Source organism: Gouania willdenowi, chromosome 4 (genome assembly GCF_900634775.1).
Source record: "Gouania willdenowi chromosome 4, fGouWil2.1, whole genome shotgun sequence".
Lineage (NCBI taxonomy): Eukaryota > Metazoa > Chordata > Actinopteri > Blenniiformes > Gobiesocidae > Gouania > Gouania willdenowi.
Genome location: NC_041047.1, coordinates 27,660,696 through 27,688,312, shown reverse-complemented (window position 1 = coordinate 27,688,312; position 27,617 = coordinate 27,660,696). Strand labels below are relative to the sequence as shown.

At 39.4% G+C, this 27,617-nt stretch overlaps 3 protein-coding genes across 3 annotated transcripts; all 3 read right to left on the bottom strand.

Moving 5' to 3' along the window:
• Positions 1-1,198: 1,198 nt before the first annotated feature.
• On the bottom strand, positions 1,199-3,404 carry LOC114462003 (serine protease 57-like). The gene is made up of 5 exons (XM_028444546.1): positions 3,339-3,404; positions 3,053-3,206; positions 2,173-2,302; positions 1,835-2,089; positions 1,199-1,741 (listed from the first exon to the last, which is right to left on the bottom strand). The coding sequence occupies exons 1-5, from the start codon at positions 3,379-3,381 to the stop codon at positions 1,580-1,582; spliced, it is 744 nt and encodes a 247-aa protein (XP_028300347.1). The 5' UTR covers positions 3,382-3,404; the 3' UTR covers positions 1,199-1,579.
• A 16,572-nt stretch (positions 3,405-19,976) lies between these two features.
• Positions 19,977-23,244, bottom strand: LOC114462006 (duodenase-1-like). Its single transcript, XM_028444549.1, has 5 exons — positions 23,000-23,244; positions 22,780-22,927; positions 22,576-22,708; positions 20,335-20,595; positions 19,977-20,247 (listed from the first exon to the last, which is right to left on the bottom strand). The coding sequence occupies exons 1-5, from the start codon at positions 23,055-23,057 to the stop codon at positions 20,086-20,088; spliced, it is 762 nt and encodes a 253-aa protein (XP_028300350.1). The 5' UTR covers positions 23,058-23,244; the 3' UTR covers positions 19,977-20,085.
• Positions 23,245-24,242: 998 nt separating this feature from the next.
• On the bottom strand, positions 24,243-27,379 carry LOC114461734 (granzyme B(G,H)-like). Its single transcript, XM_028444032.1, has 5 exons — positions 27,230-27,379; positions 27,010-27,157; positions 26,806-26,938; positions 24,563-24,823; positions 24,243-24,475 (listed from the first exon to the last, which is right to left on the bottom strand). Exons 1-5 carry the CDS (start codon positions 27,285-27,287, stop codon positions 24,314-24,316), a joined length of 762 nt encoding a protein of 253 aa, XP_028299833.1. The 5' UTR covers positions 27,288-27,379; the 3' UTR covers positions 24,243-24,313.
• Positions 27,380-27,617: the final 238 nt, after the last annotated feature.

Sequence of the window (27,617 nt, the reverse complement as noted above, 5' to 3'; positions counted from 1 at the left end):
GTTGTATTTATTTATTTATTTATTTTTTAAAGAAAAAAAAGGGAAAAAAAGAAGAAGAAAAAAGAGCAGTTTTAAATGTAGACTCTCAGTAAGCCCATTCCCGCCATTACAACAAAAACAGAAATACCTAGGAAAAGTAAAATAATAATGTAATAATAATACCAATAAATCTAGGTCATATTTATGAGATAGTAAAAGTAAAATAATAAAAAAGAAAGAAAAACGATCTCATAATTATGCTATAGTAAAATTATGATAAAAATATAAGAAAAAAGATCTCATAAATATGACTTAGATAATTTTTTGCATTTTTATTTTTCTTAGTTTGTTTGTTGTTTATTTTTTATTGGTGGGAATGGGCTTCCATATCTCCGAGATGCACATTATTTTTTATTATTTATTTATTTAAACATACTACCATACTTACTTTAATATATTTGCTTTTGCGACATAGAGTTCTGTGAATTTATTCAGTGTTAATTTCAGAAGGAAATTCAGATTTTGTCACGATTATTTGATTAAAAAACAGTCCAAAGTGTGCCAGTCTCCTCTATTACTCTATTCAAAAGCTTTTCTTTAAAAGACAGTGGTGGCATATGTTGGTATAGCAGAAACATTGTTAAATGGTGGGGGGAAATATTATATTTGACTTTTCTATCTTTTCTACCTTGTACATATTTATATTTATCTTTATTACTTTTTAAATTATTATAATTATTGTTACTATACTTTTCTCTTTATTATTATTATTATTATTATTATTATTTAGTTTTTTGTGGCATCCAGTGTGGTGAGCAAAATAGAAATTTCACTGTACAGGGAAACATGTTTCTTTACTGTGCACGACAATAAACACTTTAAAATTAAATAGAATCTGAATAGATGTTGCAGTGAAGAGCATTTTTGACTAGTTTTCATATAGTTTGATGAATAAGTGATTGCGTTTTGGCTTCTTTGGTTCAATGTTTTGATGAGAAGTACCACAGCATACTGAGTAGTACATCTAAACGCTTATAACAGAATGAAACCTTGCGTTAACTTTCCATGAAAATACGGGTTTGTTGTTTATTTTGCTTTTGTTAATTTATTCTGATTTGTTAATAATGTAAATCTTATGTTGTGGTACAGTATATATTTTAATAGAGGTGCAGATACAGTAAAAATGCAACCATTTCATGAACATGATTTTTTTCACAAAGTAAAAGACATACATTGTTGGATACAATTGGGTATTTAAAGGAAAGTGAAAGAAAATACATTACAGAAAGACTTTAAAAGAAATGCATTAGTTGTAACTTAACATAATGATCAACATATATTTCTTAAGACATTGTAAGATTCAAATAACAGGAGATAATGTGTGCTTCAGTTTTGTGTCTTCCTTTTTAAGTTTATACATGAGCTGTTTACTGTATGCAAGGGAACCCGTTGAATGATTTATTACCAAAAATAAACATAAGGGTGAAAGTAACTAGTAACTTTTACTTTGAGTACTATTCAATTAGTACCTCTACTTCAGTAGGATACATCAGTACTCTTTACACCTCTGGCATTGTGACACATACAGGAGGTATCCAACCTAAATAGTGCTGGTGTTGTTTATTTCGCGTGTAATCCAGCGCCGAAATGACGATATACGTGTGTAGACGTCAGGAGTGCTTGGATCCCCACATTGGCGTCCGGAGAAGGAGACCACACCAGCTACTCCTCCATCACACACCAACGGACCCCCTGAATCCCCCTTTAAGAGAAAAAAAAAACACTTCATAAGTGAGTTGGCTTTGATTGAGAATACCATCTGAGTGACGAATGTTCCACTACCGTGTTTACTTACTGAGCAGAAGCCTTGTAACGCTCTGCCTCCGACACCACAAACCATGGATCGGGAGATGGGAACCCTTCCTTGCCTCCATCTCCTGCGACAGGTCCTTTGTAACAGGGTGGTGACGTTGACTTCCTGAAGAGTGTTTGGCTGCGTTTTGTTGTCTGCCTCGCCCCAACCAGCCGTGATGCACTGACTCACTCTCAGCCTTGTGGTTTTCAGAGGAATCAGCTGAACCGCTTCACCCAACTGAGCCCTGCGATCCAGCTGAGAAAAAAACGTATTTAAATGAGAGTTTGTGGCTTTCATCGACTTGAAATGTGATCAGTTAAAGCTGTGCTCACACTCACCTTAAGCAGCATGATATCGTTCCTGTGTCCATCAAAGTCTGGGTGTGGAATCGACATCATTGCCCTGAATTCCTGCTTCGTTGACTCGTTTGATGTCAATGAATCAACCCCAAGCACCACAGTGTAAGGTCTACAAAGCATAAATAAGATCAAACAGAATTAAAAAAAAACGGAGTCAAATGATCCATCAGGCTTGTTGAAGACCTCCAGTGAAAGGCATGAAACTGTTTGAGACTCTGAAAGTGACGGGAGACTCGAAGGGATGGGGAAGCTGCAAGCTATCCTTTAGGGTGCCCAATGTAAAGTTGCACATGCTAAAATAAACAGCAACTGAATTGCAACATTTAGCAACAAACCACGCTGCGGTTCGTGCTTGTTTGCGTCAATGAGTTTTTTTTTTGGTACTTCAGGTAAACATGCATATGAACTAAATATTTATTTTCACCCATGACATTTAGATTTAATATTTAACATTTAGATGTAACATTTATCATTTAGATTTAACATTTATTATTTACATTTAACATGTATCATTTAGATTTAATGTTTAACATTTAGATTTAGATTTTACATTTAGATTTAGATTTTACATTTAGATTTATATTTTACATTTAGATTTAGATGTGACTTTTCTATTCAACATTTAGATTCAGATTTAATATTTAACATTTAAATTTAGAATTAATATTTAGCATTTAGATTGAACATTTATATTTAAATGTAACATTTATATTTAAATGTAACATTTAGATTTAACATTTAGATTTAGATTCAACATTTATTATTTAACATTTAGATATAACATTGACATTATATAGCAACTGATGGGTATCCTGAACAATGCAATCAGATTTACTTAAAGAGAATGACATTTTCTTACACTGGTATCCGGCAGTGAGCTGCAGTGACCACAAAGTCCTCTCTAATTAACGCTCCTCCACAGATGTGTCGACCTACAATTTGCAGCGAGGCCATGTAGGGTCGAGAGTGAGGAGCAGCATCTCTGCCTCCGACTATAAGAGATCCTTCACCTTCTACAAATCCAAGAAAATACATCCAACATAAAACATGACCGTTACATTCTTCACTAAAATAACAAGTGAATACCCAGGCAGTTCTGCTTGCTGTTTTAGACTTTCAGAAGTTTTTCATTATGAAAACTTTACCGTAGGTGGAGAGGAGCAGGAGAAGCAGGAAACTGAGCGCCATTATCTCCAGTACAAGGGGGAACGTTCTCATCTGCTTTTATAGTGCTTGTTAGGAAATGAAATTGTGGTGAGGACTCTGTTGCTGCATTAAATTAGCCAACATTTGCTGGGCTTTCTGTCAAGCATTTCATCAAATTACAAAAGGTGAAGTTCTACAAAGCCAGGGCAAGGTTTCGTAAGGCATTCTAGAAGCAGGACAAACTTAGAGACCTTGTAGAGACCTTAAAGTCTAAGATGACTTTAGGGTGTTTTCATACATATAGTCTGGTGCGGTTGTTGCATTTTACATTTGGTCCGGTCCGCTTTCACACTACTATTTGCCAAGTGCACCAAACTTTCTCATGTGTGCAAACCAGTTGTTCCCCTATTGGACAGAATAATTCAGCCTGCAGTATAAACGAAAACAGCACTTCTGTCAGAAAAATATATTTTCCAAAGGAAATCCTAAAACAAACTCCCCAGAATCGTAATTGATAATGATTCAAAAATAACTCATTATCACACTGAGTGTGGAAATGTTTGTGTCATGTATGTTTGAAATCATCTTCATAGGAATGACAATACTTTTTCAATTACAAATTGAATTTTGATTAGGGCATTTATATTGTGTGTGTGTGTGTGTGTGTGTGTGTGTGTGTGTGTGTGTGTGTGTGTGTGTGTGTGTGTGTGTGTGTGTGTGTGTGTGTGTGTGTGTGTGTGTGTGTGTGTGTGTGTGTGTGTGTGTGTGTGTGTGTGTGTGTGTGTGTGCGCGCGCGTGTGTGCGTGCGTGTGTGCATGTGCGTGTGTGTAAGTGAATGTCAAAATCTTAAAATATTGTGGTTGCTTCTTTGCAGAAGTGCTTTGCTTCATGTTTGGTTGCATCACAGTTGTTGTAAACTGTGGAACAAACACGTGGTGCACCATGAAGTGTGTTCAACGACAAATTCTACTTCCGAAATACAACCGACCAATAATTTAACACAGATATAAGTCTAAACTTTGTGCATTTCACACTAATTCTTTTTCAAATGGCATGATCTAGTTTGCTAAAGATGTTCTTGCTACCCAGGATTATAATGGGTCACTAGGAATGTTTCATGATTAATGTAAAAAAAAAAGAAGAAAACTTGAACTTTTTAATAATGATTCAGTGTAAAAGTTGGATAATTCACAAGACATCTAGGAGTATTGCAGAAAAAAAGAGAAGATGAACAACTGGACTGTTGGCCAGTGGTCCAAGGTCCTCTTTTCTGATGAAAGTAAAGGACCTTGATGAGGAACAGAACCCAAGCTGCTTGAGGTCCAGTGTGAAATATCCAGTCAGTCATAATTTGGGGTGCAATGTGATTTCTTCACAGTATTCTAATTTTTTAAATTCCTGTTTTTATGGGTTTTATGAGCTGGAAGCCCAAATTATGTAAAAAATAAACAAATAAATACTTGAAATTGTTTAAATTGTGGACCCTGAAGCTATATTCTATGAAAGTTTAACTTTTTGAATGGAATTATGAAATTAAACAACTTTTCCATGATATTCAAATTTTTGGAAAGGGTCTGTATATTACTAGTGGTAAATGGCAACAATGTGCTACTCTTGCAAACATTTTAAGTTAATTTTAACATTCAAGCTCTTTTACAATGAAATAAAAATATGTGAAGCTAAAATCTATGTAAAGCTTTGTCTTGTTTAAGATAGATCAATGTGACAGGTGTCACATTTTTGTTGTTGTGTGCATAAAAAGTTAAGCTCAGACTTGGGCAACTGGCAGCCCTCAGTCTAATTTTGTGTCGCCCCGCAAAATAGTCCCTAAGTAGGCTTTAAGAATATGGAAGGAATATGAAACTCAGTCAGCACAATATATAAAATCACAAAAAAAACACACAAAATGGTAACAAAAATACACAAAGTAACGACAGAAACACACAAAAGGTTACAAATATACGCGAAACGACAGAAAAATACACAATGACGGAAAACTGCACAAAAGAATTCCAGAAATATACAAAATGGCACTATAATACATTAAAAAAAAATACAACAAAAGACTTAAAAATGCACATAAAAGCCTTTGTTTTTTTTCCTCTATTAGCGCTCAGATTGGTTTTTATTCTAGAAGGGAAAAACCCAAATGCTGTGCCTCTCAATCCTCTCAGTGGAAGATGTGGAGGACCTCTACCTGTTAGGGGTCATGATCATTGGCCTGCTAATGATGGGGGTATCTGCCTTTCTAATCCTTCGTTTGCTAAGAAATCTATCTGAAGATAACAAGGAACTTCGAAAGAAGATGAACTTTTCTTTTGAACTGGAGGAACGCAAACAACGTCTGGGGATGAAATCTACAGGGAACAAGGGTGACACGAACAACGATGGAGAGGAGGAGGAATGAAAAAAGACAACACTGACTACAGATGAGAATAAATCCTACATAAAAAAGGACAAAAAAAAAAAAAAAAATGAAATTGTGTTCAGAACAACCTAAGACTGTTTGACCAGAGAGACAAGCTTTGATGTAAATGTTCTGTGTTCAAAACAGGGGACGGGACTTGGATAAGCAAACTGCTTTTCTCGTCTCCTTTTTCGGCATGTACAAAACAAAAAAAAAAAAAAGGGAATAACAAAACTTCTGTGAATGCAACCATGTCGGAAATAAACTGAATAAATAAAAAAAATAAATAAAAAATAGATCCTGACATGAATGTCGATAATGGGTTCCTCGGAGCAGACAATCACATTTCTGTGTCCCCTCTGTGGTAAAAGTGAATTAATCTGTTGAAAAATGCAATTTGCTTTGACAGCAAAGCAGAAACAAAGACATAAAGACTTTTTCAAAGCATGAAACTGTTACTTTGTATAACATTCATTCTACCGTGCATTTCTTTAATTAGGTGTTGTTTTTTCACCACTCAGAGAAGACAGAACATTGAACACTCTTTTTCCTTGACTATGTTGTAAATCCAGGGGAGATGCTTTGTGATATCAGTGGAGACATTTGGTTTGTTGGGATAGCAACAGTTGCCTCGTTTGTTGAAGACACAACACCAACAGCATCCTTATTGCTCACCAGAGGACCCCCAGAATCACTGTGTAACAATTTTTGGCATGAAGAAGGTTAATAATTACCCTTTAAATCCTTCCTGGTAAAAGCTTTTGTTGGTGCAATAACTGCCTGTACAGATTACACCACAAGGCAAGAGAGGCCATTCCTCTTTACACACATACATGTGGATCAATAACAGACACATCCACTAGTGTCAGGTCAGATTATTGAGCAATTAAGAGCAATGTCCATTTTAGTAAAAAGGAAGTGGAATAAGTTGTACATCTCTGACCAAGTTAAAGCCACACCACGGACTTATTGACCTAAAGAGGTGACCCATATGAGTTATTTTAAATGATTCCTCAGGCCAATATACAGAGCTTGACAGTATCAATGCTCCTAGTGGGGCTTCCCTCTTGAAATACCACCCATGTAAGTTCAGAGAGACGGACCGTCTTTGGCCAGGTCATGTGACCTGGAGAATGTTTGACTTTACGGCAGTCACGTGACCACAGGCTCGGATATACCCATGAAGCTATGGCTTTTGTTAGTATTTTTCCGCCTGTTGGATTCCTGGTGTTGGCCGAGGCAAGCAAAACGTTAAAAACTGCTTCTGAGGAGGCTAAAAGGACACCGCCGTGACTCGGCCCCCTCCGGCAGGCGCCGGACACCGCCCGTACATCGAGTCGTCCGTTTCCCGTGCTGCGAGAGTGCTGCGACACTTGTGGCCACAAGGGGCGCTTGAAGTGAAAGTTACAGGTCTAGCGCCCCTAGTGGCCAAAAGTTACAGTGTGCATTTAACTGCACTAGAAACCTGAAAGAACTGATTTAACACAAAAACTATTAAGAAAAAAAAAACTGGGTTAAATAATAATTGTTGATGATTGGATATTTAGGGTTATAACTTATTTATAACAAAAAAGAACTCAGAGAGCGCAGACCTCTGCCGTGCCATAGCAGTCCCCTATATTAGATTGTCACCTAAATGTTACAAAGATAATGAAGAAAATCTGGTTATCCATAGCAGCGGTTTGCTTTCAGATTGTTAGGGTTTGTTCTGTTTTCCCTCCCCCTTGTGTTTTTTTTCTTTTTTTTGTTTCTCTGCAGGGCTGAGTGACGGGGGCGTGGCTGAGACCTGCAGCAACGAGGCACACCTGATCCTGGTTGATGAGCCTGATATATAAGCTCTGTTCAGTCCTCTCCATGCTGCCAGAAAATTCCGTCACGCTCGGTACTGTTGGAGCTGTTTTGTTTGAACACTGAGGATTTTTTGATACTTACCTGTTACCTCCTGTGCTCAGGATATCTTCTGTGCCTCACTGCCTGCTCCTGCTCCGTCTGCTCCCAGCCAGCCTCCGTCACCTCAGCCACTTCGTTTTTTTGTAAAAATAAATTCTCAAAGCTTTCCTGTCTCCGTCTCCGCTTTGGGGTCCGACTTGAAATCCTAACAGAATTTTCTGGCCAATATGGACCCCGCAGAGATGGGAAAATTCAGGCAAGCTTTGGCTTTGCAAGGGACTCGTGTTGGTCAACATGAAAAGACTCTTAATGAGATCGTGGATTCACTCCGTCAACTCAATAGCAATTTTTCTGAGTTGAGTAGCCGTCTTGACCAAGTTACAACTCACATTGCCGCAGCCAACTCTCCACCAGCTCAAGTTGAGGCTCCATCTGCTCCTGCGCCTCCAGACAGTCACCATTCCCTACCTCGTGAACCTTTCATCCCCACTCCTGCCAGATATTCAGGTGAAATAGGGTCATGTGGTCAGTTTATACACCAGTGTATGCTTGTTTTTAACCAACAGCCATTAACCTATTCCACTGATAAAGCTAGGGTTGCTTTTATTATGAGTTTGCTCGCGGGTAAAGCTTCAGCATGGGCTGTAGCTCTAGTCAATAGCAATTCTCCAGTATGTGATACTCTGGGTTCATTCACTAATGAGATGCGTAGAGTGTTTGACCACCCACTTCAAGGAAAGGAAGCCAGTAGCCGGCTACTTTCATTACGTCAAGGTGCAGGTTCAGTTACCACCTACTCCATAGATTTCCGTATCCTAGCAGCCGAGACTGGGTGGGATGAAAGGGCCTTGCAGGGAGTATTCTTCCGGGGTTTGAGTGAAGAGATTAAGGACCAGCTAGCTGCCCATGATGAGACCACCACTCTTGAGGAACTCATTTCCCTAACCATACGTTTAGACAACCGTTTAGCAGAGAGGCGTAGGGAGAGAGCAGCTAGGAGAAGCCAACCCCCCCCACTTCTCTACACCAATCAGCCTCGTCAGCCAACACCTGCAGCTCGTCCACCCCCACAATCATACTCCACTTCTGTTCCTGCTACTTCCACCCAGAGTACTGAAGGATCCATGCAGCTGGGCAGGATGACACTCAGTTCTCAAGAGCGTCAGCGCCGGCTAAGCCTCGGACTATGCATGTATTGTGGACAAGCTGGACACCTTGTTGCTTACTGTTCAGCTCGGCCAAAAAGACCAGGCTCATCGGCCAGCGGAGGGGCGCTGGTGAGCCACACTCCCACGGATCCCCCCTCCAGGCGAATCCAGCTAGAAGGTACAGTGTCCAACTCTAAAGACTCTTTTTCCCTGCTAGCCCTAGTGGATTCCGGAGCCGATGATAATTTTATTGACAATTTGTTTGTTTCCCAGTGTAACATTCCCTCCGAGCCTCTCCCTGAGCCTAAGAATGTCTATGCCCTAGATGGCAAACTGCTGGCAACTGTAACTCACCGCACCATTCCCATTTCTTTGCGACTTTCTGGCAATCATCATGAGATCATATCCCTGTACATCGTGAGTTCACCTTCCTCCCCATTAGTTTTAGGCCTTCCCTGGCTTAAACGACACAACCCACATATAGACTGGTTAAAGCTGTCCATAGTAAATTGGAGTTTATTTTGTCACAATCATTGTCTCCATTCAGCCATTCCTCCTAACGCAAGCACACCTGCAAGCCTCAAGCCCATAGATCTGACCTTGGTACCAGTTGAATATCATGACCTCCAGGAGGTTTTTTCTAAGGATCAGGCCTTATCACTACCTCCTCACAGACCATATGACTGCAGCATTGACTTGATCTCAGGTGCACCGTTGCCTACCAGTAAACTTTATAATCTGTCCAAGCCTGAGAGGGAGGCCATGGAGACGTACATTTCTGATTCCCTAGCTTCTGGCCTCATTCGACCTTCCTCTTCCCCTGTTGGAGCTGGGTTTTTTTTTGTTGACAAGAGGGACCGGACTCTACGCCCATGCATTGACTACAGGGGGCTAAATGACATAACGGTCAAGAACAAGTATCCTCTTCCCCTAATTGATTCTGCTTTTAGCTCTCTCCAAGAAGCCACCATTTTTACTAAACTTGATCTCCGGAATGCTTATCACCTGGTCCGCATTAAGGAAGGAGATGAGTGGAAGACAGCATTCAACACTCCTCTTGGACATTTTGAGTACCTAGTTATGCCATTTGGTTTAACTAATGCCCCAGCTGTTTTCCAGGCGCTCATTAATGATGTTTTACGTGACATGTTGAATCGCTTTGTTTTTGTATACATTGATGACATTTTGATTTTTTCTCGCTCGTTAGAGGAACATGTCCAGCATGTACGACTGGTACTTCAACGTCTTCTGGAGAACAGACTTTATGTTAAGGCTGAAAAGTGTGGGTTTCATCTACATTCTGTTGGTTTCCTTGGTTTTGTTGTCGAAGAGGGGAGGATTAAAGCAGATCCAGCAAGAGTAAGGGCCGTGGCTGATTGGCCAACTCCCACCAACAGAAAGCAACTCCAGAGTTTTTTGGGATTTGCCAACTTCTATAGGCGCTTTATTAGAGACTATAGTAAAGTGGCTGCACCTCTCAACAAACTTACGTCTATAAAGGTGCCTTTCAACTGGTCTGCTGAAGCAGGGGGAGCTTTTGTCAAGTTAAAGACTCTATTTTGTTCTGCTCCAATCTTGTCTCACCCAGATCCTTCATCACAATTCGTCATTGAAGTGGACGCATCCGACTCTGGCATTGGAGCTGTGCTTTCTCAACGCTCTGTTTCAGACCAAAAGCTACATCCATGTGCTTTCTATTCCCGACGACTGACCCCTGCGGAGAAAAATTATGATGTTGGCAACAGAGAGCTGCTGGCAGTCGTTGTGGCATTTAAGGAGTGGAGGCACTGGCTGGAGGGCTCGGTGCAACCGTTTATGGTATGGACAGATCACAAAAACTTATCTTATCTCCGCTCTGCACGCAGGCTAAACTCTCGCCAGGCTCGATGGGCGCTTTTCCTGGGTCGTTTCAACTTTACTTTGACTTACCGTCCAGGTTCCAGAAATGTCAAGCCAGATGCCTTGTCTCGCCAGTTTGCACCTCCTGTGGATGAACCTCCAGTGGAAACAATCCTGCCTTCTTCTTGTGTGGTTGGGGCAGCCCACTGGGAGGTCGAGAAGACCGTCCAGGAGGCCCTGGTTAACCATCCCTCACCTGATGGGTGTCCTCCAGGTCGCCTGTTTGTGCCTCCTTCAGCCAGATCCGTGGTGCTTCAGTGGGGCCATTCGTCCAAGCTCTCATGTCATCCTGGATTTCATCGCACCCTCTCCTTTGTTCGGGAGCGTTTCTGGTGGCCCACTATATCCGCCGACACTAAACAATATGTTGCTGCTTGCTCTGTCTGTGCCCGCAGTAAATCGTCCCATCGCGCTCCAGCTGGCTTACTCCGCCCACTGCCTATTCCACACCGTCCCTGGTCTCACATCGCGGTGGATTTCGTTACCGGTCTGCCTCCTTCTGACGGTAATACAGTCATTCTGTCCATTGTGGACCGCTTTTCGAAATCTGTACATTTCGTCCCTTTACCCAAGTTACCCTCTGCCTATGAGACTGCAAACTTGCTCGTTCAGCATGTCTTCAAACTGCATGGCATTCCTCAGGATATTGTGTCAGACAGAGGCCCACAGTTCTCCTCCCAGGTGTGGAGAGTTTTTTGTCGTGCTGTTGGTGCAACAGCCAGCTTGTCTTCAGGATATCATCCACAGACGAACGGCCAAACAGAGCGAGCAAATCAGGACCTGGAGGCAGCCCTTCGATGTGTCACCGCTCACAATCCGACTTCCTGGTCTATCCACCTCCCTTGGATTGAATATTCCCACAACTCCATGGTTTCCTCCGCAACCGGTATGTCCCCGTTTATGGCTGCTAATGGCTTTCAACCTCCTCTTTTTCCAAGCCAGGAGAGTCATGTTGCAGTTCCATCCATCCAAGGGCATCTACAGCGAGCTCGGCGGATTTGGCATGAAGTTCGAGCAGCTCTGTCTCGTACCGCTGCAAGGAATCAGAGGCTTGCTGACCGCCACCGCACTCCAGCGCCAGACTACAAGCCTGGCCAAAGAGTATGGCTATCATCTCGTGATCTTCCCCTGCAGACTGAGTCGAAGAAACTGTCTCCCCGGTTTGTTGGTCCGTACGAGATTGAGAGAGTCATTAATCCTATGGTTGTAAAGCTCAAGTTGCCTCCTTCGTTGAGAGTTCATCCTGCATTCCATGTATCTCTGCTGAAGCCAGTTGCCACGAGTCCTCTCAACCCTCCGGCCGAGCCCCCGCCACCCCCCCGGGTGGTGGACGATTATCCTGCCTTTACGGTTCGGCGGCTGCTGGATGTTCGGAGGCGGGGTCGTGGCTTCCAGTACTTGGTGGACTGGGAGGGTTACGGTCCGGAGGACCGCTCCTGGGTTTCCCGGTCCCTCATCTTGGACCCTGCTCTCCTCCGGGACTTCTATGCTGGGCATCCCACTAAGCCGGGTCGGCCGCCAGGAGGCGTCCCTTGAGGGGGGGGTACTGTTAGGGTTTGTTCTGTTTTCCCTCCCCCTTGTGTTTTTTTTCTTTTTTTTGTTTCTCTGCAGGGCTGAGTGACGGGGGCGTGGCTGAGACCTGCAGCAACGAGGCACACCTGATCCTGGTTGATGAGCCTGATATATAAGCTCTGTTCAGCCCTCTCCATGCTGCCAGAAAATTCCGTCACGCTCGGTACTGTTGGAGCTGTTTTGTTTGAACACTGAGGATTTTTTGATACTTACCTGTTACCTCCTGTGCTCAGGATATCTTCTGTGCCTCACTGCCTGCTCCTGCTCCGTCTGCTCCCAGCCAGCCTCCGTCACCTCAGCCACTTCGTTTTTTTGTAAAAATAAATTCTCAAAGCTTTCCTGTCTCCGTCTCCGCTTTGGGGTCCGACTTGAAATCCTAACACAGATACGGGTAAAACTCAGTGGAGTGATAGAGGAACCAAGCCAACATGCCTGAGTCAAATTTAATGGATATCAGTCAATTACGAACCAAGATATACATTTTTAAAACTACGCCAATAATGAGAAGTAGGGATTTTTTTTTTTTTTAACTGATCTAGATTCAGTAATAACCAAAAAAGTTAATCTGAACATTTGCTGTCGTATTCATAGGCTACATCTATGTGTTTGCATCTTTTTATGTATTTTCTTGTTGGCTGAACATAAACTGTTCTTGTAAGATTCCTGAGAAAGTTCCAGTCGACATTAACTGCAAGTAAATGTGGTGAATATTAAAACAAAAGAAATGCACAATGCAATATAAATTCCAAATACTGAATAGTTTTTATATTCAAACTAGCCTCACTTTACAGAGAGCCATCATCACATTGTTCAAAAAATAAACGCAAACATCCTCACTCGCAACATATCCTCCATATATGACCTCCTCATGCCTTGGACATTTCCATACATGAATAAAAAGCCACTTGTAAACTTATTGAAAATATGCTAAAATAGTAAATCGTGTTAAAAAGGAGAGTCTCACCTAATGGACCATTAAAACCATCTTTAACTACTCTAAACTAATTTTGGATAAAATATATACATACATTTCAAAGTTTGAAAGTAAGTGCACGTGTTTGAAATCATGCACATGAAGTAAACCCACGTGCAAGAACTTGGCCTGTAGTTTATGAGCATTATATGCCTTATGCATTAATAAATACCACTAATTTAGGCAATATCCTGCTCATTTTAACACCTTCAGGCATCAGCAAGATACGAGCTAAATTAGAGCAAACAACTTGTGGTTCAGATATGATCAAACTTTAATGAAAAGGGGGATTTCCGCCTCAAGGTTAAAAAGAGAAGGGGTTTAAATACGTTGGGAACTTGTTGATATGAGGTTAGGATGAAGCAAAACATGGACAGGGTTCAGGGGTCAGGGCGGTGTCTGCAGTAATTCAGCTCATTATGGTAAAGAGAGAGTGAAGCAAAAAGTAATTTCTCGCCATATATCCGCTCAGTTACTTCACACTCAGTTTAAAGGAAGCTGTGGTTTTTAGTTTTTTTTTTCAAATTGTTACACCGTGAAGTGATTACGCTTTAAAATTCTTGTTCAAAGAGTTTAAACAGTATTGATTCTGTCTTTTTGTGATGGAGCTGATAAGCTCAAATATTTTTAATCTAAAAAAGCCATTTATTTTCCTGAAACTCATGGGTGTCGACAAATCAAGTCTTCTTTCATGTGGAAGCGAGACTGAATCGACTTTGAGGCTAAATTAAGCATGAAATAACCACTGGTTGTCACAACTGGCTCATTTATTGGAAATGTGTTAGCATGCTGACATTAGCATTTAGCTCATGTTCAGCTTGTTTTTTAGCCTTTCATTTTGTCACTGACAATATTTGCTTAAAAACAGCAACACGCATGAAGGGGATGGATGGTTTTTTCAGTGTATTATTAGATGCACTTTTGCTAGAACGTGACCTACAGTGTTGGCTTCCACCATAGCAGAGTCATTATGTTCTCCAAGGCTATGTATTATAGAAACTGTGTGTGTTTCTTCATCAATGGACCCATTTTGCAGCACAGGGAAAATAGCGAACAGAAAAAATGAAGTACCTGGGTAATTCCGTAAGGCCAATATGAGTTGAACCATTACAGAAGATTTTAATTCATGATTCTAAGTATCCGACAAACATTTTTTTTTTCTCAATGTACAATTGTGTTTTTACATTGGTCAAGAATCCTGCAATAGTTTGGTTATTACAATAATAATGCAAAATAGACTACACAAATAAGAAACATTTTGTGGTTTGTGTACCAAAACTGCACAAAGTGATAATTGAACTCCAAGATTCATAAAGTTTTTAAGGGTTGATTTTGTTGACAGTAAAACGTCATCATAGTTCTCGTCGATTACCTTTTTTTAAGTGACAATAATTAGACTATAACTAAATTAATAAAAAAAAAAGGGAATGAAAACTACCATATTTAAAAGTATATTGATATTTTCATCGACTAATAAAAACAAAACTATAATTCTGTCATATTGGATGAAATCCAGTCAGAACTCATGTGATTGTGTGTTCTTACACATTGATCACCACAAAGCTGTCTGTGTGTATTTACAAACCAGTTTTGATCGAGGGCAGGATTCCTGAGACTTTTAGATGTGTCCCTGCTCCAACACACTTGAATCAACTGAATGGCTCGTTATCATGCTTCTGCAGAGCTTGATGACAATGCATTGGTTTCAGCCAGTTGTGTTGGAGCAGGGAGACACAGTCTCAGGAATCCGGCCCTTGATGACTGGAGTCCGGCAGCCCTGCTCTAAGGGCTGGGTCGGTTGAGCCGGGGTGCGAAGCGGGGCTGGGCTCGCACCACGGCTGGAGGAGCAGCCGCCGGCGCCGCCCTTCTCTCCCTGGCGCCGAAGACTCGGCGCTTGGCCCTCCTCGCCGTGTCAGTGGTGCTCCCCCCTACTCCTTGGCCTAGGCTAGCCGCTGGCGGCCGGGTTCAGGGCGGCCCGTCCCCCATCCGCCCCTACACCGGCCGCCACGCCGGGTCTCGGCGGCCAGGTCTCTGCAGCCGGGTCTCGTCTTTTTAGCCTCCTTAGAAGCAGTTTTAAACTTCTATGCTGGCCTCGGTCATGACCAGGAGCCGAACAGGTGAAAAACTAACCAGAGGCTTAGTGTGGTCACGTGACTGCAGTAAAGTAATACGTTCTCCAGGCATTCACCAGGTCACATGAGCTTACCAAAGACGGTCCGTCTCTCCAAACATACATGGGTGGTATTTCAAGAGGGAAGCCATGCTCGGAGCAGATACTGTCAAGCGCTGTATATTGGCCTGAGGAATCATTTAAAATAACTCATATGGGTCAACTCTTTAGGTCACAAAGTCCACGGTGTGTCATTTAATTGACTAAAAGTATACTGAAATAGTCCAGATGACTACATTTTGACTAAAAGTCTTTTTTTTACCCCAACAAACTTAATCAAAGCTGAAGAATCAGTCAGTAGTTAGAAGTTGGCCAATAGTTCCCATGGTTTCTTGTTTATTTCTCATTTCACTCTACCATAAAGATAACAGGAAGCCACTCCTTTTAAAACTGTTCTTAACTATAATTTGGCTGTAAAGATAAAAACAGCTTGTCACCTTCATGGGCTGTTTTAAAAAAAAAAAACATGACAGTAACTAAGCAGCCTAGATGTATAATTATATAAAAACAACCTTAAATGAACAGAAGGATTACCTTAGAATGTATGGAAACTGGTTGAGATAGCACATGTTTCCTGAGAGGGAACTAAATATTACGATGACCTGACAATGAGTAATAACTCATTTGAGGTCACTCTGGTATGTTATCTGAGGGCCAAACTTCATCAACACTTTAAATCAGTGTAATAAGGTCACATAAACATTACCTTTGCACAGTGACTTCTGATTGTGCTCCATATAAAGTCAGCAACACATTTGGTAAAAAGTTACAAAAGCATAAATACTGTATGTATTGTAAACACTTGGCTCCCCCTTGAGGGAGGCAGAGTTTAACGTTGGATCAGAGCAACAAAAAAAAAAGTTAACAAGTCAAGTTTATTTATATAGAACTTTTCATGTACAGGACAATTCAAAGTGTTTTACACAAAACAAAGATCACAGTAGAGCTATAGCACACTATCAAAAAAAATCTCATTTGAAAATTAGGAAAAAATGGGATAATATCAAATTAAATAATGTAGGTGGTTAATTAAAAGCAGTGTTGAATAAAAATGTCTTTAACCTTGATATAAAAGCGCTGAGGGATTGAGCGGACTTGTGGGTTTTTTTTATTTCGCAGATGAGGAGCAATAAAAACTGAATGCTGCTTCTCCATAAAACACAAAAATACTTTATAATCATATTCTTGAAAATGTTAAGATTTATAATATTATCAACGTTTCTACAAAAGTGCCAAAGACCGAAAAAAGGTATACAACTAGCACTAACTATTGGTTCATAGAATACCGGTCCGTCGGAAACACTTCCGTTGCGGAAACCCGGTGGCCGGGAAGTGTCAGGTGAATGCATTTAAAGAAATGAACACAAATGCAAAATGGTCACAACACGAATGAAAAAAGGTCACAACGGAAGTGTTTCCGACGGACCGGTATTACAGACGGACACGTTTCTGGCTTATGTTTTTAACCCACCAGAACAGAGAAGAACAAGAAGAAGACATCGAAACGCGTATGAAAGTAAGTGAAAGTTGATTAGGATACTCTTAAATTTTTCATATCAGGCTATCATATCATAATATCCGTCCGACTGAGGTCCCAGGATCAGAACCTGCTCATGGTCCCCCGTACCCGTTACAAGACCAGAGGAGATCGCTCCTTCCAGGCGGTCGCGCCAACGCTCTGGAACGATCTTCCGTTTTCCTTGCGTTTGCTTGATTCCGTTGATGCTTTTAAGAGCCAACTGAAAACCTATTTGTTTCAGAAAGCATTTTAAAATTCCAGTGATAAAGGGTTGTTTTATGACCATCATATTTTTGTGACTGTAACTGTAATTTGTATTGTATTGTATGCGCTGTATGTATTGTGAAGCACTTTGTGACTCCTGTCTGTAAAAGGTGCTAAATAAATAAATATTACTTACTGACTTACGCGTGTAGCCAAGCTAAACAACTACACACATTGTAACATGGTGCTGTGGTGGTTATAGTTAGCAGGCCCCCATGGAATCTTCTTTACTCTTGACATGTGTTTAACACATGACGCATTGTGGCCTCTTTGTTTGTGAAGTGTTGGCCCTTATTTCTTGGAAGAGCGTTCTCTTACCTGGTCGACCTCTCACTCAGAATGAAAGTAGTCAGACTGCTGCTTTACGTGTGTCTTTTTTAACCGCTGTTGCAGATATCTTTTTAAACATCTAATTTCATTTAAGCTACATAGCCAAATGAGGTGGGAAAAATTGAACATACAAAAGGTGTAAATGTTTACATTTTGGTGCTATTGGCAATAAGATTGCCCTTTTTCTAAAAAAAAAAAAAAAAGTAAAATCTTATGACAAACTACAAAAACCACAGAAACCACATCTGAGCAGTGATCTTCTCACATTCAGATGCAATCCATTCCTTCACTTAGAAGTGTTTCCACTAACAAACATCAAGCAACTCCCACATCTGTGAAAGTAATAATTTCATTTCAAGTCGATTTCAGTTCAATTCATTTTCAAGACGAGAAAAATAACTGCTGTATTTAACACATGACGCACATATAAGAAATAGAAAGAGCAAACAGACACATATGCCACACTAAAATGGATTTATACTACCGCATGCAGGAAATGGAAATTGTTTTTTTTTGCGGACGTGATCTTTCAGCGGCTTCGTAGTTCTGACTGATTTGTGCAGGTTTACCAGTTTACTCGTACATATGACAATATGCCAAAGCTCATTTGCATGTCTGCTTTTGCACACATGAAGTTGAATCTGACTTGATTCAGTGTGATGACTGCAGTGTTGATCGATTTAACTCTTCTCCAAAAGCTTCCTTATGGGGTGTTTGCCATTTTGCAGGAGATACTTATTTCTCAGATGATGATGTTTGCACGCTGGTGTAGCAGTTGGCACTTGAGACCGTGGCTCAGGTGGTAGAGGGTTGTCTTCTGATCGAGAGGTTGGGGGTTCGATCCCAGTACCTGACTATGTGTCGAAGTGTCCTTGGGCAAGACACTGAACCCTAAGTTGCTCCCAGTGGTCGACTAGCGCCTTGCATGGCAGTCCTGTCCCACTGGTGTGTGAATGTGAGAGTGATTGGGTGAATGAGCTGATATGTAAAGCGCTTTGAAACTGCTTCAATGTGGTGATAAAGCGCTATATAAAATCAAGTCCATTTACCATTTACTTACATTCTGCCTTATAGTAAGAAGGTCCAGAGTGTTGGGTTTGATTCAGTGCCTGGTTATCTCAGACCCTTTTGTGTGGATTTTGCATGTTCTCTTGGTTTTCTCCAGGTGTGTAGCTTTCTCCCACAAACCAAAAACATGCACCTTTTTGGCTCAAGTACCCCCTTTATCTTATTTCTGAATTCAAGTAGCCCCTTTGTCCGGCTACAACATTTTGCACAGAATACTATGAAAGAAAGAGCATAATAAAGGAATTGATGAGTGATATCATGTTTGAATAATTTAATTTTGTAAATAAGTGGAATGAAACAGTATTTATCACAGTGGTTCCCAACCTTTTTTGGATTGTGACCCCATTTTGTAATAAAAAAAATTTCAGGTGGCCCCAAAGACACTTTTTCTTCTAGAATTAGTTTTTGATCATGTTTGTTTCACTGTGTTACAAATACAGAGCGGCCAGGATTAGTGATATGGAGTTATATTTGTGAAAGTATAGAATACAGTTAAGATTGTGTGTTGTTTTGAATTTTAAGAATATATTTTTATTCTGAAATCATTTTTTAAGAATTACTTGACAGGAACCGGTTAATGAATTTTACTTGTTACGTACTTGTAAACACAAAGGTCATAATTCGTGTTATGCTTTTTCCTTACTATATGGTAAACAGTAGATACCTTAAACTAACTTTTTTGATGTTTTCTGGTATTTCAAACACTTTTTAAATGATGAAACATTTAAAATAGCATTCTGTTGGTATAGAATTACCTGGAAAGAGTGGCATAGGACAGACAATATTTGCAATTTCTATTTCTGCAGGAACCATTCCAATAATGTTTTTTTTTTTGTGACTTTTCAAACATAGTACAGTTTCTTTGTTCTCATTTGGTTTGGAAAATTACTAGTATTTCTCCACCCAGTCTCTTAGAGGAGGCCTGGGATGTATCCTTGTGTGAGAGTTCACCACAGGTGGTCAGGAATCAATGGGACAGTTCTGTGATCTTATAGCCTCCCAAAGGCATCTGTTTGGGAAAGGGGAGAAGACGGGGTTTTTCCCCCCTGTGTGGAGTCGTAAAAATAGTTTTTACTGAAAAAGTGTTCGAGCCAGTCTCCCTGGCTCCATTATTGGGTTCAAAGGAAGCATAGTGGGGTTAGCTATGCACCTCAAAGTTGCTAGAGCAGTATTCTGTAAACAGTTTGTGATAAAGAAAGGCTCCGTGGTTTATCCTGTTAGAAAGAGAGTCTTTAGGCTAAAGTTCAGCTTTAAGTGGTTTGGTTCCCAACAAAGTCTTGTAGCTAAAAGTTGAAAAGAAAATATTGTATGTAAGATTATGACTGTGTTGAATAAGTTGGTGTTCAAATGATCTTTAAGATTTGAGATTTCAGCAATGACTCTAAAATAATTGATTGTGTATCAGTCAGTTCTTCTTTAGACAAAGAGCCCAGCCCACTTTTGATAACCTTTTAATAACCACAAAGATACACATTCACATCACAGTTCAAACATGTGATAAAAGGCTTAGCATGTCTTTTTCTTCAGAATAGCTCTGACCCAGGGGAGATGCTTGGACAGGTCTGTATAGATGTTTGGTTTTTCTGGGTAGTTACAGTTCCTCCCGTTGTTAAAGGAGACAATTCCAACTGCCATCTTGTCACACACCAAAGGGCCACCAGAATCCCCCTGTTGGAGGAATACATCACAGTCACTTTGTGAAGAAATGGGATTGTACTTAGTTTTCTGTGAAAGGGCACCATATAACGGAAATACCTGACAGAAGCCCTTGTCTGAGTCGTATCCACCTGCGCAGATAATGTTAGCTGGAAGTCTATTCTCCCACGACGTCCGACATGTTTTCTGATTGATGATGGAAACATCTGTAGCATACAGCTCATTCACACTTCCACCACCAGTTTTAATGGATCCCCATCCAGCCACCTTACATTTTGTGTGATCTTTCAGATTTCTTGGCTTGCTTGGAATTGGAACTGGCTTGATTTGATGTTTTCCGAGATAAGCTTTCTTTGACAGCTGGAAATACATGGGGAAAAAAATTAATGTTTCTCTCAACATGATTATAAACAAAATATATAGTATTTGGCAGCAGTATGCAATCATCTCAGTAAGGATTTTACTATGCCTGCTGAAAGAACAGTATGACAGTATTAAGATGTAATTACTAAAACTGTTTATGATTAAAATCTCAATTAATTTATCAGCTGACTCAGGATATCTTCCAAATACATCAAACACTTTGAATTTATTTTTTAAAGCAAGTTTATCATATATAATAATAAATTAAAGAAAGTGTCTATTTGTACGGTTGCCGTACAGAAAACCTCCGGTGCTATTGTTGCAGTTACCGAAGTACACGTACGTAACGTCTTAGGGTTAGGATTATAGTAAAGTTTAGGGTTAGAGTTAGGTTGTAACTAGGGATGCACCGAATATTCGGTAACTGAATATATTCGGCCAAATATTGCAAAAAAAGCCACATTCGGCCTTTGGTGGAATGAGTTAAAAGCAAGGCCGAATGTAGCATGTTACGCAATGATGCAATCAAACAACGTGCAGTGACTCCCTGTCCGACTCACAGATTTCTTAAGCATTTTATTTGGGGCTTGACATACAGGCACATCCGCATTAACGTAATTGCGGACGGAATCACGGAATTGACCAATGAAAACGGTTAAACCCGGAAATGGACAGAATCGGCATGAAACGCTGTCATCGTGGGGAAATGTATCTGGGGACCGTTTATTAAGTGCACCGCCCTGCATTAAACAACACAAATCATCACTGACTCCTAAATACAGAGCCTCCAGTGCCCGTTTCACTTTGCTGTGCCTGTAAAGCTCCGTCCGTTTTTCGTGTAGCGCAGCGGTGCTCCGTGAGAATGTAATCAGCTTTAATCATCTTCACCTGCTCAGTGTTTGAACTGTTGTGCCTGGCTAACTAAGAATAACTCAGTCCGTGTTTTCCTTTAGTTGTTTTTATTCCAGCCTTTTGTTTGTTTTCTTTAAAAAATGATACATATTTCTACAAATGAAAAAAAAAAAAAAAAACAGAATTAAAAAAATTTAAGTGGAAAACACGGAATTTGGGAAAAAATAAAACAGAATTTTTAGGGCCCTAGGTGTACATTATTATTTATGATTATCTACTGTGGCAAAGCAGACTTGTGCCAGACAATAATTCATTTGTTGTGGGTTTATCCACTTTAATGCACTTAACTTTTTTGGAATGCATGTTTTGTTTTGTTTGAAGGTCTACTATGAATAAAAAACTTTGTTGTGCTTTTTGTTAAAAAGCAAAGGCTACTGGAATATTTAAAAAAAATGTCAGAATATTCAATAAACATTTACTTTCTTTAAAAAACATGTCTAGAAATTTATTCTAATCTATTTATGCACTATTTAAAAAAAATAGTGAAAAACTTAACAACCACATTTGATATTCGGTATTCGGCCAAGCGTTTATATTTTAATCAGCTTCGGCCACAAATGTTCCTTCCGGTGCATCCCTAGTTATAACCTAATATCGCAACAAATTTTAGGTTTAGTCTTAGCTACGTGACCAAAACTGGCCAATGACTGACCTATCACGTGACCTAAACTGGCCAAATAGGGGCGCTGCATACGGATAGAATGTTGTATATATTGATACGGCAACCGTACAGATAACCACTGCCTATATTTAATGCAACACACACCTGCTGCTGAAATTTAGTGTGTTCTCACTTTTGTGAGTCAATGCATTAACTTTAAAAAAAAAAAAAAAGCCAAAAATATTTTTCAAAATGTACTTTTTCTTAACATGTCAACAGTTTCATGTGCTTGAAAAAAGCAACAACTATAACTATATTAATTACACTACTGTGGAATTGAATGTTACTCATTATTTGAGGATGAACTTAAAGTAGTTTACTAATATCATAGTGACAAGTGCTGTGAGATGACCTTACAGTATTTGGTGCATAAATTAAATTAAGTTAAAATGTATTTTAATTACCTTAAGGAGCATGATGTCATTTCCTAGAGATACGTTCTTATATTGTTGGTGCTTGCACTTCTTTGTGCTGTACTTCATTGTCTTAGTAACTTTCTTCAGATTGTGAGTCCCCAAAACCACAGTCAGGGTCTTCCTGCATGAAGATGAACTACAGTGAAGAACCATTTAGAAATGAAACATTACCAAACAGAGAAACACACTTACGAAATATCACAATGTGCTGCCGTCATCACAAAATCTTCACTGATAAGGAATCCTCCACAGACATGGCCTTTGTCGTTTTGCACTGATGCCATGTACGGCATCAAGTTATTCTTCACCTTATGGCCATTAATGATCTCACTCCCCAAACCTAAAAGCAAATAATAACATAGTTTAAAGCAATGTCTTGTGAATCTATTAGTATGAGAATAACTCTACTTACCTTCTTGTCTGAAACAGATCAGAAAAACAAACAGTGAACACTGCAGCAGGTTGTGCATTGTGGTTGGAGAACAATGGCTTAGCGATCACTTTTGCAGTCCTTTGCAGTTATTCTGTGGCTTTTATATTCTTCACTAACACTTCCCACGCCCCTCTCCTGTGTACACAAACACATTTCACTCGTCTTTTTTTTTTTTTTTTTTACTTCAGGTTCTTTGTATTTTGTGGCTCATTATTGAGAGTTCACATCAATGTTAGACCACAAAAATGGTTAGGGTTTTTTGTAATGTAGTCATATGTGTCCAGGGAAAACAAACAACACTGCATGGGGTCATGTCCCCAAGGTTGAAAAACACTGATTGAGTGCCTCCAGAATAGATTTATTTCCATAGGTTTTTTTTCTTAATCGTTTTTGTTTATTCACCCCCTGGTGTGGGACCAAGACTGACCCTTGTATTATTAATTATATATATTTCATGTTCTAATCAAGATAATTTTCATCATCATTATTATGATCATCATTTTTAACAAAAAATAAATATGTTCATGCTCACATTTTTTAATTTTCCACTCTCTCTCTCTCAAGTACCCCCTATAATGCCATTGCATACCGCCATTTAAGAAACACTGCTTTAGCATATCTAAATGGCCCGCAAAAAAAGTAAATATTAGAGAGAAAACATTCATCATTGTGTAAATTACCAAATTATTCAGTTGTAGAAATCTCTGTCACTCCAAATACACAAATTCACTGAAACTACAGACACCATATTTTTTTAGAGGCTGGTTATTGTCCTGTGTCTATGTATCACATGACCACTGTCATAAATTGTCAAAATAATCCTCAATTCATGTAAAATTCTGCAAATGTTCGTAAACAATCCTCCCAAATACACAAAACGATGTTTTAAGGTAGACAGATTTATTGTTTGGATAGTCAGTGCCTTACATATTAAAATATGTCTGTTATATGTGGAAGTGCAATTTTGTCCGACCCTGCTCCACATTTGGTCCCTAAGAGAAAATAAGTTAGACTCCTCTGCCTTGAGGGGTGTCAAAGTCCTTATCCTTTCTCCTTTATTTAATTGTTTATTTCTGTAAGTCTTACAATATATATCTGTAAAATGATGACTGTGTTGAATAAGTTGGTGTTCAAATGATCTTTAAGATTTGAGATTTCAGCAATGACTCTAAAATAATTGATTGTGTATCAGTCAGTTCTTCTTTAGACAAAGAGCCCAGCCCACTTTTGATAACCTTTTAATAACCACAAAGATACACATTCACATCACAGTTCAAACATGTGATAAAAGGCTTAGCATGTCTTTTTCTTCAGAATAGCTCTGACCCAGGGGAGATGCTTGGACAGGTCTGTGTAGATGTTTGGTTTATTTGGGTAGCTACAGTTCCCCCTGTAGTTAAAGGAGACAATTCCAACTGCCATCTTGTCACACACCAAAGGGCCACCAGAATCCCCCTGTTGGAGGAATACATCACAGTCACTTTGTGAAGAAATGGGATTGTACTTAGTTTTCTGTGAAAGGGCACCATATAACGGAAATACCTGACAGAAGCCCTTGTCTGAGTCGTATCCACCTGCGCAGATAATGTTAGCTGGAAGTCTATTCTTCCACAACTTCCGACATGTTTTCTGATTGATGATGGAAACATCTGTAGCATACAGCTCATTCACACTTCCACCACCAGTTTTAATGGATCCCCATCCAGCCACCTCACATTTTGTGTTAGCGTTCAGATTTCTTGGCTTGCTTGGAATTGGAACTGGCTTGATTTTATGTTTTCCAAGATAAGCTTGCCTTGACAGCTGGAAATACATGGGGAAAAAAATTAATGTTTCTCTCAACATGATTATAAACAAAATATATAGTATTTGGCAGCAGTATGCAATCATCTCAGTAAGGATTTTACTATGCCTGCTGAAAGAACAGTATGACAGTATTAAGATGTAATTACTGAAACTGTTTATGATTAAAATCTCAATTAATTTATCAGCTGACTCAGGATATCTTCCAAATACATCAAACACTTTGAATTTATTTTTTAAAGCAAGTTTATCATATATAATAATAAATTAAAGAAAGCGTCTATTTGTACAGTTGCCGTACGGAAAACCTCCGGTGCTATTGTTGCAGTTACCGAAGTACACATACGTAACGTCTTAGGGTTAGGATTATAGTAAAGTTTAGGGTTAGAGTTAGGTTGTAACTAGGGATGCACCGAATATTCGGTAACTGAATATATTCGGCCAAATATAGCAAAAAAAGCAACATTCGGCCTTTGGTGGAATGAGTTAAAAGCAAGGCCGAATGTAGCATGTTACGCAATGATGCAATCAAACAACGTGCAGTGACTCCCTGTCCGACTTACAGATTTCTTAAGCATTTTATTTGGGGCTTGACATACAGGCACATCCGCATTAACGTAATTGCGGACGGAATCACGGAATTGACCAATGAAAACAGTTAAACCCGGAAATGGACAGAATCGGCATGAAACGCTGTCACCGTGGGGAAATGTATCTGGAGACCGTTTATTAAGTGCACCGCCCTGCATTAAACAACACAAATCATCACTGACTCCTAAATACAGAGCCTCCAGTGCCCGTTTCACTTTGCTGTGCCTGTAAAGCTCCGTCCGTTTTTCGTGTAGCGCAGCGGTGCTCCGTGAGAATGTAATCAGCTTTAATCATCTTCACCTGCTCAGTGTTTGAACTGTTGTGCCTGGCTAACTAAGAATAACTCAGTCCGTGTTTTCCTTTAGTTGTTTTTATTCCAGCCTTTTGTTTGTTTTCTTTAAAAAATGATACATATTTCTACAAATGAAAAAAAAAAAAAAACAGAATTAAAAAAATTTAAGTGGAAAACACGGAATTTGGGAAAAAATAAAACAGAATTTTTAGGGCCCTAGGTTTACATTATTATTTATGATTATCTACTGTGGCAAAGCAGACTTGTGCCAAAAGGACAATAATTCATTTGTTGTGGGTTTATCCACTTTAATGCACTTAACTTTTTTGGAATGCATGTTTTGTTTTGTTTGAAGGTCTACTATGAATAAAAAACTTTGTTGTGCTTTTTGTTGAAAACCAAAGGCTACTGGAATATTTTTAAAAAATGTCAGAATATTCAATAAACATTTACTTTCTTTAAAAAACATGTCTAGAAATTTATTCTAATCTATTAATGCACTATTAAAAAAAAATAGTGAAAAACTTAACAACCACATTTGATATTCGGTATTCGGCCAAGCGTTTATATTTTAATCGGCTTCGGCCACAAATGTTCCTTCCGGTGCATCCCTAGTTATAACCTAATATCGCAACAAATTTTAGGTTTAGTCTTAGTTACGTGACCAAAACTGGCCAATGACTGACCTATCACGTGACCTAAACTGGCCAAATAGGGGCGCTGCATACGGATAGAATGTTGTATATATTGATACGGCAACCGTACAGATAACCACTGCCTATATTAAATGCAACACACACCTGCTGCTGAAATTTAGTGTGTTCTCACTTTTGTGAGTCAATGCATTAACTTTAAAAAAAAAAAAAAAGGCAAAAATATTTTTCAAAATTTACTTTTTCTTAACATGTCAACAGTTTAATTTGCTTGAAAAAAGTAACAACTATAACTATATTAATTACACTACTGTGGAATTGAATGTTACTCATTATTTGAGGATGAACTTAAAGTAGTTTACTATTATCATAGTGACAAGTGCTGTGAGATGACCTTACAGTATTTGGTGCATAAATTAAATTAAGTTAAAATGTATTTTAATTACCTTAAGGAGCATGATGTCATTTTCTAGAGATACGTTATTATATTGTTGGTGCTTGCACTTCTTTGTCGTGTACTTCATTGTCTTAGTAACTTTCTTCCAATTGTGAGTCCCCAAAACCACAGTCAGGGTCTTCCTGCATGAAGATGAACTACAGTGAAGAACCATTTAGAAATGAAACATTACCAAACAGAGAAACACACTTACGAATCACCACAATGTGCTGCCGTCATCACAAAATCTTCACTGATAAGGAATCCTCCACAGACATGACCTTGGTCGTTTTGCACTGATGCCATGTACGGCATCAAGTTATTCTTCACCTTATGGCCATTAATGATCTCACTCCCCAAACCTAAAAGCAAATAATAACATAGTTTAAAGCAATGTCTTGTGAATCTATTAGTATGAGAACAACTCTACTTACCTTCTTGTCTGAAACAGATCAGAAAAAGAAACAGTGAACACTGCAGCAGGTTGTGCATTGTGGTTGGAGAACAATGGCTTAGCGATCACTTTTGCAGTCCTTTGCAGTTATTCTGTGGCTTTTATATTCTTCACTAAAACTTCCCACGCCCCTCTCCTGTGTACACGAACACATTTTTTTTTTTTTTTTTTTACTTCAGTTTCTTTGTAGTTTGTGGCTCATTATTGAGAGTTCACATCAATGTTAGACCACAAAAATGGTTAGGGTTTTTTGTAATGTAGTCATATGTGTCCAGCTAAAACAAACAGGAAAACTTCAATGTTGCCACAAAAGCTGTTAAAACTAAGAAACTGAAATTCTAGTGTGCAATCTGAATATATCCAAACTA

Excerpts from the sequence above, each read along its gene's own strand:
- LOC114462003 (XM_028444546.1), bottom strand. The coding sequence starts at position 3,381 with ATGGCGCTCAGTTTCCTGCTTCTCCTGCTCCTCTCCACCTACG. Across the intron at positions 3,207-3,338 it reads CCTGCTCCTCTCCACCTACG|AAGGTGAAGGATCTCTTATA; the intron begins GTAAAGTTTTCA and ends TTGGATTTGTAG. Across the intron at positions 2,303-3,052 it reads GCTCACTGCCGGATACCAGT|ACCTTACACTGTGGTGCTTG; the intron begins GTAAGAAAATGT and ends TATGCTTTGTAG.
- LOC114462006 (XM_028444549.1), bottom strand. The coding sequence starts at position 23,057 with ATGCACAACCTGCTGCAGTGTTCACTGTTTGTTTTTCTGATCTGTTTC. Across the intron at positions 22,709-22,779 it reads GCAGCACATTGTGATATTTC|GAAGACCCTGACTGTGGTTT; the intron begins GTAAGTGTGTTT and ends ATCTTCATGCAG. Across the intron at positions 20,596-22,575 it reads ATGACATCATGCTCCTTAAG|CTGTCAAAGAAAGCTTATCT; the intron begins GTAATTAAAATA and ends ATGTATTTCCAG.
- LOC114461734 (XM_028444032.1), bottom strand. The coding sequence starts at position 27,287 with ATGCACAACCTGCTGCAGTGTTCACTGTTTCTTTTTCTGATCTGTTTC. Across the intron at positions 24,824-26,805 it reads ATGACATCATGCTCCTTAAG|CTGTCAAGGCAAGCTTATCT; the intron begins GTAATTAAAATA and ends ATGTATTTCCAG. Across the intron at positions 24,476-24,562 it reads CAGACAAGGGCTTCTGTCAG|GGGGATTCTGGTGGCCCTTT; the intron begins GTATTTCCGTTA and ends TTCCTCCAACAG.